This window comes from Anastrepha ludens, chromosome 6, assembly GCF_028408465.1.
Source record: "Anastrepha ludens isolate Willacy chromosome 6, idAnaLude1.1, whole genome shotgun sequence".
Taxonomy (NCBI): Eukaryota; Metazoa; Arthropoda; class Insecta; order Diptera; family Tephritidae; genus Anastrepha; species Anastrepha ludens.
The window spans coordinates 3,968,258-3,981,005 of NC_071502.1; the positions used below are offsets into that span (position 1 = coordinate 3,968,258).

Below are 12,748 nucleotides of genomic sequence, written 5' to 3' on the forward strand. Positions count from 1 at the left end.
TCCAGCACACAACAACAGTGTGTGCGTGTGTATAAATTCTTGTGCTTGGCAATTTCGACTGTATTCACTTACTTTTCCTCTTCACAAACACGCTTTTTCCCTTCATTTCTCTTCTTTTGTTTGTTTTGTACTATCAAGGTGCATGACGTCAACGGTTGTCAAAACAGCGAAAAATAAAGCAGCTGTTTGCGGAAGGTGCCACCTTCTGTATTCTATTCGCCTTCTTTGTACCAATTACAGTAGTGGGCACAAAAACATCTTAGCGTGATAATTCTAATTATAATTTTTAATATATACCATTTCAGTGTGAACTGCATTTCAAAACGTCTCAACCGCAGATTTTCAGAGCAATCTCTATGTGAACCAAGCTTTGTTGTTTCAGAAGCGTATTAAACTAAAAACATTTTCTTAATAATCATTTAATACTTTTTCTTCTTCTTCTTCTTACACCTCTATGTAAAATTTTGCTATCGATTTCAACATACTAATTATATATTTTTAAATATTCAATCTGATTTATTTAACTTTAATACCATTTATAAAATTTGCATGAGAGATTAATTTTCATTGTGTATTGAAATGCTTGCGAGATATGAGCTATAAAATTTAAAGCCTCCAACTCATTGGGAAGATAATTTAAAACCGATTGCAAACCAAAAGAACGAAAGCGGCTTGCAATTTTAGAAAACTAAAAAAAGTGTATAAATTAAATTTACGTAAAATTAAGTAATATTAGATAAGAACAAGTATAAAGTTTATTACTAGTATTATATTATCAAAGATTATTAAGACAACGTTCGTTCAATGAGAGATACAGGCAGGATCCAGAGACTTTCAGACCGATTTCAAACAATATCTTTTGGCATCTGAACTGGCCGAGGCTATCAAATGTCATAAAAGAAAGGACAGGTGCCATTCAGAACAAACCTAACGCTATTTTATGGTGGAAACTGAATTTTTAAATTATTAAAAACAAATCTCCAAGAAGGCTAGAAAAGAACCGTGAACTAAGAATTAATTTTCATTTGTATTGTAAAAAAACTCTATTTGTTTTTAGTGAAGAACTTTAATTGAGCATGGTTATATACGAATGTATGTATGTATATATGTACATATAACAAGTATGCAAGTAGGTGTACATTTGTATATATTTGTATCAGCATTTGAAGGATAATATGCATTGAAAACATTTAAAAATTAGTTTCTAAATAGAGAAGAGTTCACATTTTAAAAATTTACAGAAGTCTAGAGCAGATTTACTACAAATATTTGATGCTTAACTAACATTTGTGATAATATATGTAGGCTAAATCTTCATCTAATTTGTGCAAATGTACATTAAAATTTTTACCATTATTTTTTTATGAATAGTTATTAATATCAAAATAATCCGTACCAAAATGCACTCGAATAAAGCTTTATACTTATCATTTAATGTAAACTATATATCAATTTGATAGATTCTACTTAGGAATTATTGACGTCATTGTTTTTGATTCTTCTTATAAATATATATTTTGTACGAAAAAATCTGTTAACATATGAATATATTCATAATTTCACTTACTCATTTTGAATTTACTTATTTTTATAAATACCATTTGTGCGTATCGTTTGCAATATATTGCGCTTTTTCCCTCGATAGTCAATAGAGTTCTTTTGTAATCCGCGATAAGAAGGGATTCAATTTACGATTATTTAGCTTTATATATTTTCCAATTACTTACTAAATAAAATGAGTAATAGTATTGAGCAAAGCTTATTTGTAAAGCTTTATATTTAAAATACGTTCACATACCTTAACTTGAAATAAAAATAGTGAATATTATATTCAAGCAACATGCATTTGCATTATTTAAACAAATGAATTGTTCAATTAATAATTACATACATACTATATTTGAATTCTGCTTGATTTCTTAACTTATCTGTAATTACTGTAGTTTCAAACAGTGATGAAAGTAATATCTTTGGTAGGTGGATGTATTATGAGTACAAATTAAGGATTTCGGAAATTCAAATTAAAATGCGGCCAATTTACATTAATTTTGTATCATTTCCAGACAACGAATTTTGAATCATACATGTATAGGTATCATAAGTATAACTACCCATAACTTCTTTTACCACTTTAATAGTGAACATTTATGCCGTGTTGAAAGTTTCTTAAAATACAAATTTTCTATTCATATGTGGCTTTGAGTTGTGTATGCTTATCTCTACTTTGGCTTTTACACACTTTAACCCTCGAGTGCCATTAGCCGATTAAAATAATAGCACATTTTTTAAGCTATAATTAATCGACTAACCCACTATACGGAACAATTAGCGTGCTCATCGAACATTAGTCCCCGTTTTATTCTCTTATAAATTATAGTTTTTGATTAACTGTGAAATACTAGTTCACGTTTTATACTTAAGTATTCCTGAAGCTTTGGTGGAATTGGCAGCTTTGCAATTTCTTCGGATGCAGCATGTTGCTGTATTACACGTCGACACAAGTCTTGCAATTGTGGCATTTTAAAATACCGACTAAGCGGATACTTTAGTATGACTGGACAGGGTGGTTGCAATTCATTTTGCACTTTTACGAAACATACAAAATTGTCGTTGGTACAACGGTACAGTATATCTTCTATCATTTCCACAATGGATTCGTATTGTAATTCCTCAAAATGCCAATAGCCATCACGGTATTCTAAACGATAATGAAATGTTACATTCACAATTCGGAAGCTAAGTGTAAACTGGCAGCCACGTGTTTCAGAGTCGCGCACTAGAAATGAACCGGTGGGTTTGTCGCTTAGTTGCTTTTGTGCGTCGAGTCGTGATATCTCGCCCCAGTACCACACTTGGCTAGTGTTGATGTATAAAATGAAAATAGAGACGAGTTGTTAGATTCAATTCAAAATGTATATAGTCTTAAAATATATAAAATATCTATATATTAATACAGAGAGCAAAATTTTGTCGAACCTTTTTTTAGTATTTATAGTCGGAGAAAAAAGTTGAAACATATATCCATGGATAGCATATGTGGAGACGGTTTGCTCAATGTATTAAAATATATACATAAGTGAATAGGTGCAGGTAGAATTAATCACACTATTTTACCTGTATTATACAATAATATATCATGCTATAATATGTATCATGATATTATATATATGTGTCATGATATACCAGTTTATGAAACTATTGTGAAACAATACTATTATAAATTTGATTCAGAAATTATGATGGTCATGGATTAATTAATGATTGTTTTTTATTATGGTTTTTCAAAAAAAATAAATGTTTTTTTCCGTAATACTTACATGAAATTAAATGTTTCCAATTCATGAATAAAAAAGATTATGATATTTGAAATACACAAATGTAGGATCGCTTTATACAGGTAAAATGGGATATTTTTTAATTTTACTTCACATATCTCTCTATTCACATATGACATGTAAAAAGTTTCAACATAAGCTATCCATTTATATATGTTTCAACTTTTTTCTATGACTATAAATACTAAAAATGGTATGACTAAATTTTGCTCTCCGAATAACTTCGAAATTTCGACGTATGGGCGATCCTAGTATAATACAGTGCACTCGCGGTAACTCGAATAGCCGCTAAGTCGAACGACGTGCTAACTCGAACACATTTTTTCCCCTATTGACTTCTTTGTAACTCGAACAATATTAAAGCGCTATAACTCGAACAAAAAAACAAATTTATTTGTACACACATTCTTTTCAAACATGTACATTTTGTACATAGATACATATGTAATAGTATATGTATATAAATTATATGTATACTAGTGTATTGTCCATATGAATATTTCGGCGTTAATATCCCGTTAGTTTTCTGGGAACAACATCTTGCATTGACCAAATTGCTTTAAATTTGTCATTTGTAGTATATCAGTGCACGTGAGTAATGGATCGTAAAAGGTTGAAGTGTTTAACATTAAAAGAGAGGGCTGAAGTCCTTAACAAAATTAAACGTGGACGTAGTGTTACTTTTCTAGCGAAGGAATATGGGGTAGCCAAGTCCACCATAAGTCTTATAAAAAAGAAAGATAAGGCAATTTATGGCTTACACTAACGCTAGCGGCAACCATAAGCTTAAACTTCTCGTTATTGACAAAGCAAGAAATCCTCGTGTTTTCAAAAATTTTAACTGTCCGGTGGAGTACAAAAATTCCAAATCAGCCTGGATGACTTCGGCGATTTTCAAAGACTGGTTTCATAATTCGTTCGTGCCGCAGGTAAAATCCAGATTCATTAAAACAATTTGTTTAACCAAGTTAAATGACTTTAATATTTAGGTAAGAAAAAATTTGAAAGATGGGGACTACCTGAGAAGGCTCTTCTTCTAATTGATAATGCCCCATCACATCCCAACGAAATCGAATTAAAGTCCGAGGATGGTTTAATTTTAACTATGTTTATGCCGCCGAATGTGACACCATTGATCCAGCCAATGGACCAAAATGTAATTCGTATAACGAAACTATACTACCGAAATTTTCTACTGGCTTCCATTTTCAACAATCGATCGAAAAATCGATATCGATGACTGTTTTTTTAACATAGCACACTCAATTGATAAGTCGAACAAATTCGATAAATCGAACAGCGCCTGTTTTAATTAGTTCGAGTTATCGCGAGTGCACTGTATTAACATACTTACGTTAGTAGAATGGTTATATACAAAGCACCAAGTATTAATAGAGATTAGGAAGATATCAAAGCCTACTTAAAGCTCGTCGTTATAAATACGCCTTCGATTTCCTGATTCGTCTCTATTAATATACATATACACATATATGCCTGTCAAATATTGGATTCCCAACAAATTAGCGAAGAACTGCGTGTACAAATTTGAATGAATTTCTCCTAGTCTTGACCATTAATACCTTAAGAGATCTAAGGATGACTGTAAATGTCTGCAACGATTTTTAAAATATACCAGCTTCAAATCAAAAATACTGCTATACACTTTACGGTCACAGATACATATCAGCATGGTTTCTGTAAAGTAGGAAACAGTGCAGTACCATCACAGTACTTAGCGCCATAAATACACAGTTAAATCGCGGGTTACCCGAAAACCGACCCTGCGAGCGATCGATTCTTGTTTGTTTGTTAACAGTAATAGTAGCCACGCCAGTGTCGGGGCGATCGATTATAGTTGTTGTTGTTGTTGTAGCAGCATAATCATTCCCCATACATATATAGGGAATGCTGCTGAAGTGACAATTCTTGACTGGATATAAATCCGGGTAATTCCGGTAACGTAGAACCGACTGTAGTGGGAACGATAGTTTCTAGTAGTGTTGGACAGATCAACAGTCGATCCTCACACCGAGACTAAAGAGGTGGTCCACAAACTACCTATGTCGGCACTCGTCAGTAATATTTGGGGTTCAAAACTTAAAACAGAGGAAGATAAAGCAAGAAGTGTCGCAGGATGAAATACACCATATCCTTGCTTTTCAACTTCTATATCTCGCAGTCGTCTCAAGCAACAGAGGCATTTTACTGGACAATAACACCAATGGCTTACTCGATTCTTCACTACCTCTCACTTTACCCCAATCCTCGGCGACCCTATTCACAACCTGAACGAAGGAGGGCAAAGCTCAGCTGAAGTTAAATGTGGACGACACACCAATATCGACTTTTAACAACCTGAAACTATTGGGTGTTATTTTCGATAGTTTGCTCTCCTTCTCGGCGCGTGGAACAGCAAATGCTAGTAATGTCCGAAACCGCAACAAGATCCTCCACCAGCCGGTAACAGGATACTGTAGTAGATTAAACTCTTAATTGTCCAGAATCGACTACGATATACTCAACATATGTCTGGTATTTAATTTTAGTTCGCACGACCCTAATCACCTATGCATGTGCCCTCTCACACCCACTTACTTAAGACCCCTTGCCCTTTGGACCCAACCCATCGAAATAGTATGCACCGTTAGATTGGTGAAGATGACAACCGGTGATTACTCCGTACCTGCACGGCTTGGTGAACTGCTACAAAAACAAAAATAACAACAACAATAACACAACGATACTAACAATAGCCTTATTGCTAATGTAAAAAAAAAATATTTAAAATAAAAAGTTAGACAGACTGTCCTTAATTTTCCTATCTAAAACTGTTCATATGCCTACAAACATATCGCACCCTAAATACAAAAGGGTCACAATTCAAAATGTACCTTCTGCTCAAATATGAACGAGACGTTATCAATAAAACGGTCCGCGGATGACATATGGCAAAAATACATTTTTTGTTTTTTGGTAGGACTATTATAAGCTTACATGGCAAATTTCAGCGTGATATGTCACATAGTTTGTTTTCTGTGCTACTGTAAACATGTCAAGCTCGAGTGTGGAAAATTTTGAGTTGTGACCCTTTTGTATTTAGGGTGCGATATAGTTAATTTTGGATCCGTACATGCAAACTTTATTTCTTACCTTAGCATTTCCGAGCATGCTGTATACATTATGTGATTAGGTCTTGCTTCTTTTTGCAACCACTTCTTAATAATGAAACGTTTATAGCCATTGGTAAATGGTACAATCTCTTGTTCTTCAACTGGTTTACTTTGTGCAAAGTTAAACAGCAGCTTCGGTTCACGTATCGGTGAGTGAGTTAAAAATTCATCAGAAGCGTTTATTGTGCCTCCAGCACAGCCGCCACCACTGTCAGTCTCATCGGCAGGCTCTTGGCGATGTCGCAAAGAAGAAAATCGCAGACCCATCTTTTTACGCAACCTTTGAAATACATTCTTTTCATCTTTTCGCTTGCGTCCAATCGTGCCGCCTATGTCAGATTCTTTATTGGTATTGGCATCAAGATCTCTAATGGGGTTTCTGGTACATATCACCTGCAAGGGTTCATTGTTGTTGTTCTGTATAAGCGGTGATTCTCGTGATGTGGAGGGTATATCAGCAAGGGACATTTGTGATTGAGACTTTTTTCGTCTCGTCAGTGATTGGAACCAGTTGCGTTTCTCCTTAGTTGTTGATGTTGGAGTAGTTGCGTTGGATGTGGCAGCAGCATCAGCTCCACTTCCCGAACTAGGCATTCGTTCACAATCCTCATTTTTCATGGGCACACGCTCGTTCATTATGGCTACAAAATTTTACAATTGTATTTTATAAAGAACCGAGTACTACAAATTATACCAATCCCTCCACACCATATCTTACGTCTAATTTTACGCTCTGAACTATGCTGGAAAGTACATCATTCTGTAGATATTCTTTTGTAATATTCCGATGACTCGATTGCTTTCGGTATTATGAATTTAGATGAGTAATATCTTATATTTAATCTGATTTGTAACTACTGCTAAAGATGGAAACAGGTATAAATTCCGACAGATAAGAAATCACCATGTTTTGTTTGCTTTTTTCTTCAAATGTCAATAATTTAGTTACTACAGTTGACATTCTTAACCCTTAAATGCAAACATTTTCTTTTCCCACGAAAAACATATACAGGGCCATCTAATATTTTGGAACGTGAAATAACTTCAAGTAAGAAACGAATCATTTTCAATCGTTGCTGGATGATATTTATTAACGGAGTCAAATCGCAGCGGTGAGGTAGCAAACACACAGACATTTCATACATTTAACTACAAATTGCACAGAAGGCACTTATCTTCCAACGAATTTAGAATGTAATTTTCTATATTCTGTTTCCTACAACAAAAAAAAAATTAAAGCATACGCCACTAAATATGCGGATCACCTTAGTATAGGATTTGAATAATTATAGCTTTTAGTCACTTTAACTTTATAAACGGTTTTAATGAAATAATAAATTTAAAAATATAGCATACAAATGGTTTCAATATAAAAAACTAAAATTGGATAACGATAAAGATCTTCGAACTCATTAAAACCGTTCTACGAAGGAAATGATCTGCGCAAAAATCTTGTGGATGCCCAAGTTGGACATACAATAACATACTATGTAAATGAAAAAATTTTTTTATCAAAGTGTTTTAATGCTATTAGTAGTAATTTCACAAATGCTTTTTTTCGTATAACCAGCTTTTTTTCAGAAACTTAAAAAAGGATATGAAGTATACGAAACGGTAAAAAATGGCATAATTAATTAGGGGTTTGGGATGAGAAAACTAGAAGGTATTTAATTACACTATTTGGCATTTAAAATCAACTCCCTTTTTCCAACCCGCCAAATGATTGTAGTACAGCTGAACACTAATAACTAAAGAACGACCAAACTTCGGCTTCGGCGAAAAAATTCCGAATTTTTACCGAACATTTCCTTAAATTTTGTTTAAAACTTCTAGTTTTTGCAAATTTCTTTGTGCACTGTATTTTGTTGAAAAAATTGCTTTGAAATATCTATCTGCCACCCAAGGTGGATTTAAATTCGCCTTGCTGCCACCCCATCGAGTGTGGTTCAGTGTACTTTTGCAAAGCCAGCCAAAAGCAAAAGTAACGGTCAAAATCGAATTACGATTTTTCACAATTTCGTCAATTACGAGCTATAGAGCAATATGAATAATTAATAAAGCATTTTTGTCAGACACGAACCATGAATGACCAGAAAAAAATTAACGCAGTCGTGTGGTTGGAAAATAATACGAGCTATCGAGGTGACCAATTTACATACAGTTTTGCATAGGGAGGATTAAACTTTGTTACGAACTAACGCGATTTTCAATCAATCAAGCTTGTGAGTTTCACTGAATACATATGTTAAGCTAAAATTAATTTGATTGAAGTTATGTATGGAGGATGGTTCCATGTGTAGAAGTCCACGCAAGTGGGGAAAGTTACTGATCGCCATTCACTTGGGAGTGGCCAGGACGATTCTTCTACATATGGTCCAAGCAGCTCACAACGTCCGGGATTAGCCCACGTATCCTCTGGTTAGCTTCCGAACACCCGTCCGGGAGTGAGCTAAAGTGAGAAGGCGAAGCATCCCAGCATAGCTGGTTGTGCGCTGGGTTTGGGACCCGCCACTTAAAAAGCCCCCCCAATGAAAACAGCAACAAAGCCCCGGATGAGAACTTCCAACACTGATGACGACCCCTGCAAACGAAATAAGGAATACGATTTGAGGGCATGCACCTGGAATGTCCGGTCCCTTAATGGGGAAGGTGCCTCTGCCCGGCTGGTTGATGTCCTCGTGAGAGTTAAGGCTGACATCACTGCCATCCAAGAGATGCGATGGACGGGGCAAGGTAAGGAAAACATAGGACCTTGCAGTCCACACGAGTTAAAAGATAGGCAACTATCTGACTTTCGATGCTTCCAAAATACCACAAAAACGGGTTTTAATAACAAAAAACAGAAACTAGGTATATACCTACATACATATGTATGTTGGAAACCATATAAATATGTATAGTAGCTAGCAAAAATAAGTTTTCAAATGGGCAATTGAATTTGTTTTAGATTTGAATACCACCTTGATCCAAAAGGTCCCGGAACAACCGCCAGGTTAGTCAACTACCAGTTGTCCTACCAAAATTGTATCGCCATTGCTTTACATTTGTAAAAGTTTCGCCGTCTTGAGTAAGTCTACCTCTGAACGTGTTTTGATCTTTTACAGTTTTAACAATGGCTTTGAATTTGCAACGAGGTTGTATCAAATTTTGCGTTAAAAAAGGATTCAATGATGCGAAAACCTTAGAAATGTTGGGAAACTGTTTCGGTGATGATATTCTAAGGAAAACAGTAGTTTACGAGTGATACGAACGCTTCAAAGGAGATCATGAGTCCATCGAATATGACGAATGTAGTGGCAGGCCGTCGACATCGAAAACTGATCGAAAACGTATTGATTGAAGTGCAATAAAGTTGAAGAAAATTTGCTCAATAACCGCAAATTAACCGTCCGAGAGTTGGCAGAGGACTTGGCATTGCTTATGCATCCGTTTAGGATATTGTAGATAATGATTTGGTTGCTGCAGAGATGGTTCGAAAGAACCTGAATTTCATGCAAAAAAGGGGCTGCCCCCGCCACGACATTAAAATCGTGCTTGGCGACTTCAACGCCAGGGTGGGCAAGGAGGGAATTTTTGGTCCCACAGTCGGAAAATTCAGCCTGCACAACGAAACATCCGGTAACGGACAGAGGCTGATCGACTTCGCCGGGGCCCGAAACTTGGTAGTCTGCAGCACCAGATTCCAGCATAAAAAGATACACCAAGCTACCTGGCTGTCTCCTGATCGAAAAACGCGAAACCAGATCGATCATGTTGTGATAGATGGAAGACACGCTTCTAGTGTATTAGATGTACGTACGATCCGAGGAGCCAACATCGACTCGGATCATTACCTTGTTGCAGCCAAACTGCGCACACGCCTCTGTGCAGCAAAAAACGTACATCTACCTACGCAAAGAATGTTCGACATCGAAAAGCTGCAATCACAACAGACAGCCAGAAGATTCGCCACTCGACTCTCACTCCTGCTCTCGGAGAGCACTGCCCAACACACCGGCATGCGCGAGCAATGGAGCAGCATTTCTCGTTCCCTACGTACCGCCGCCGAAGAAGAAATCGGATTCCGGCGAGCCCGAAAAAACAATTGGTACGACGAGGAATGTCATGCTGCCGCCGAAAGAAAAGAAGCCGCCTATAGAGCCACGTTGCGATCGGGCGCAACGCGAGCCATGTGGAATCGCTACAGAGAGCTGAAAAAGGAAGAGAGACGTATTATCCGACAGAAGAAACGAGAGGCCGAAATACGTGAGTGCGAGGAGCTTGAGATGCTGGCCAATAGGAACAACGCCCGAAAATTCTACCAGAAAGTTCGGCGGCTTACAGAAGGTTTTAAGACCGGGGCGTTGTCCTGTAAGAACAAAGATGGCGATCTGGTGACTGACGTACAGAGCAATCTTAAATTATGGAGGGAACACTTCTCGAACCTGTTAAACGGTGACAGCTGCGCATGTCATAGAGAATGTGAAGATCCCGATACCCCAATCGTTGACGACGGAATTGTCGTTCCGTTACCCGACCATGACGAGGTGAGAATAGCGATAACGCGGCTAAAGAACAACAAAGCCGCGGGCGCCGACGGACTGCCGGCTGAGCTATTCAAACATGGTGGCGAGGAGCTGGTAAGGTGCATGCATCAGCTCCTATGCAGAATATGGTCGGATGAAAGCATGCCTGCCGATTGGAATTTAAGCGTGCTCTGCCCAATCCATAAGAAGGGCGATCCTGCAATTTGTGCCAATTACCGCGGGATTAGTCTTCTAAATATCGCCTATAAGGTTCTAGCGAGCGTATTGTGTGAAAGGCTGAAGCCCACCGTCAACCAGCTGATTGGACCTTATCAGTGTGGCTTCAGACCTGGAAAGTCTACCATCGACCAAATATTCACAATACGCCAAATCTTGGAAAAGACCCATGAAAGGAGAATCGACACACACCATCTTTTCGTCGACTTCAAAGCTGCATTCGACAGTACGGAAAGGAGTTACCTGTATGCCGCTATGTCTGAATTTGGTATCCCCGCAAAACTAATACGGCTATGTAAGATGACGTTGCTCAACACCAGCAGCGCCGTCAGAATTGGGAAGGACCTCTCCGAGCCGTTTGATACCAAACGAGGTTTCAGACAGGGTGACTCGCTGTCGTGTGACTTCTTTAACCTGATGTTGGAGAGCATCGTACGAGCCGCAGAACTTAATCGCTCAGGCACAATATTTTATAAGAGCGTACAATTGTTGGCGTATGCCGATGATTTTGATATCATCGGCCTTAACAACCGCGCTGTTAGTTCTGCCTTCTCCAAACTGGATAAAGAGGCAAAGCGAATGGGTTTGGTGGTGAACGAGGACAAAACGAAGTACCTCCTGTCTTCAAACAAACAGTCGGCGCACTCGCGTATCGGCACCCACGTCACTGTAGACAGTTATAATTTCGAGGTTGTAAAAGACTTCGTTTATTTAGGAACCAGCATTAACACCGATAACAATGTCAGCCTTGAAATCCAACGTAGAATCTCTCTTGCCAACAAGTGCTACTTTGGACTAAGTAGGCAACTGAGCAGTAAAGTCCTCTCTCGACGAACAAAACTAACACTCTACAAGACTCTCATCATCCCGTCCTAACTTATGGCGCAGAAGCTTGGACGATGACAACATCCGATGAAGCGACGCTTGGAGTGTTCGAGAGAAAGATTCTGCGTAAGGTTTTTGGACCTTTGCACGTTGGCAACGGCGAATATCGCAGGCGATGGAACGATGAGCTGTATGAGCTTTACGATGACATAGACATAGCGCAGCGAATAAAGATCCAGCGGGTTCGTTGGCTGGGTCATGTCGTCCGAATGGATTCAAACGCTCCGGCTTTGAAAGTATTCGATGCGGTACCAGCTGGTGGTAGCAGAGGAAGAGGAAGGCCTCCTCTGCGTTGGAAAGATCAGGTGGAGAAGGACTTGGCTTCACTTGGTGTGTCCAATTGGCGCCGGTTAGCACGAGAGAGAAACGACTGGCGCGCTTTGTTAAGCTCGGCCAAAATCGCGTAAGCGGTTATCGCGCCAATTAAGAAGAAGAAGAAGTTATGTATCTGTTTTGCTTTTTGATTAAAAAATATACTGGATTTTTAAAGTCATTGATGTTTATTACTTGGACTCTTAAAAATCGATGTTCGGTCAATCTCTAGTTGTAACTCTTTTATAAAACCGAACATTGGCGCTTCAAATAGTGTAATTATTCTAGAGCTAAACGTAACTTA

General features: G+C 37.7%; 1 protein-coding gene across 3 annotated transcripts; it reads right to left on the reverse strand.

The window, feature by feature from the left end:
- Positions 1-1,130: 1,130 nt before the first annotated feature.
- LOC128867336 (suppressor of cytokine signaling 4) lies at positions 1,131-7,456 on the reverse strand. Of its 3 annotated transcripts, none has more exons than XM_054108468.1 (3): positions 7,224-7,456; positions 6,486-7,146; positions 1,131-2,856 (listed from the first exon to the last, which is right to left on the reverse strand). In XM_054108468.1, the coding sequence occupies exons 2-3, from the start codon at positions 7,139-7,141 to the stop codon at positions 2,385-2,387; spliced, it is 1,128 nt and encodes a 375-aa protein (XP_053964443.1). In that variant the 5' UTR covers positions 7,142-7,146; positions 7,224-7,456; the 3' UTR covers positions 1,131-2,384. The 3 variants fall into 3 exon arrangements, with proteins under 3 accessions (XP_053964443.1, XP_053964444.1, XP_053964445.1); XM_054108469.1 differs by having other exon boundaries at positions 7,214-7,456; XM_054108470.1 differs by having other exon boundaries at positions 7,200-7,456.
- Positions 7,457-12,748: the final 5,292 nt, after the last annotated feature.

Bases quoted from the DNA above. Each gene is read 5' to 3' on its own strand.
- LOC128867336 (XM_054108468.1), bottom strand. From the start codon at position 7,141: ATGAACGAGCGTGTGCCCATGAAAAATGAGGATTGTGAACGAATGCCT. The intron at 2,857-6,485 runs GTAAGAAATAAA...CATCAACACTAG, and splicing joins GCATGCTCGGAAATGCTAAG to CCAAGTGTGGTACTGGGGCG.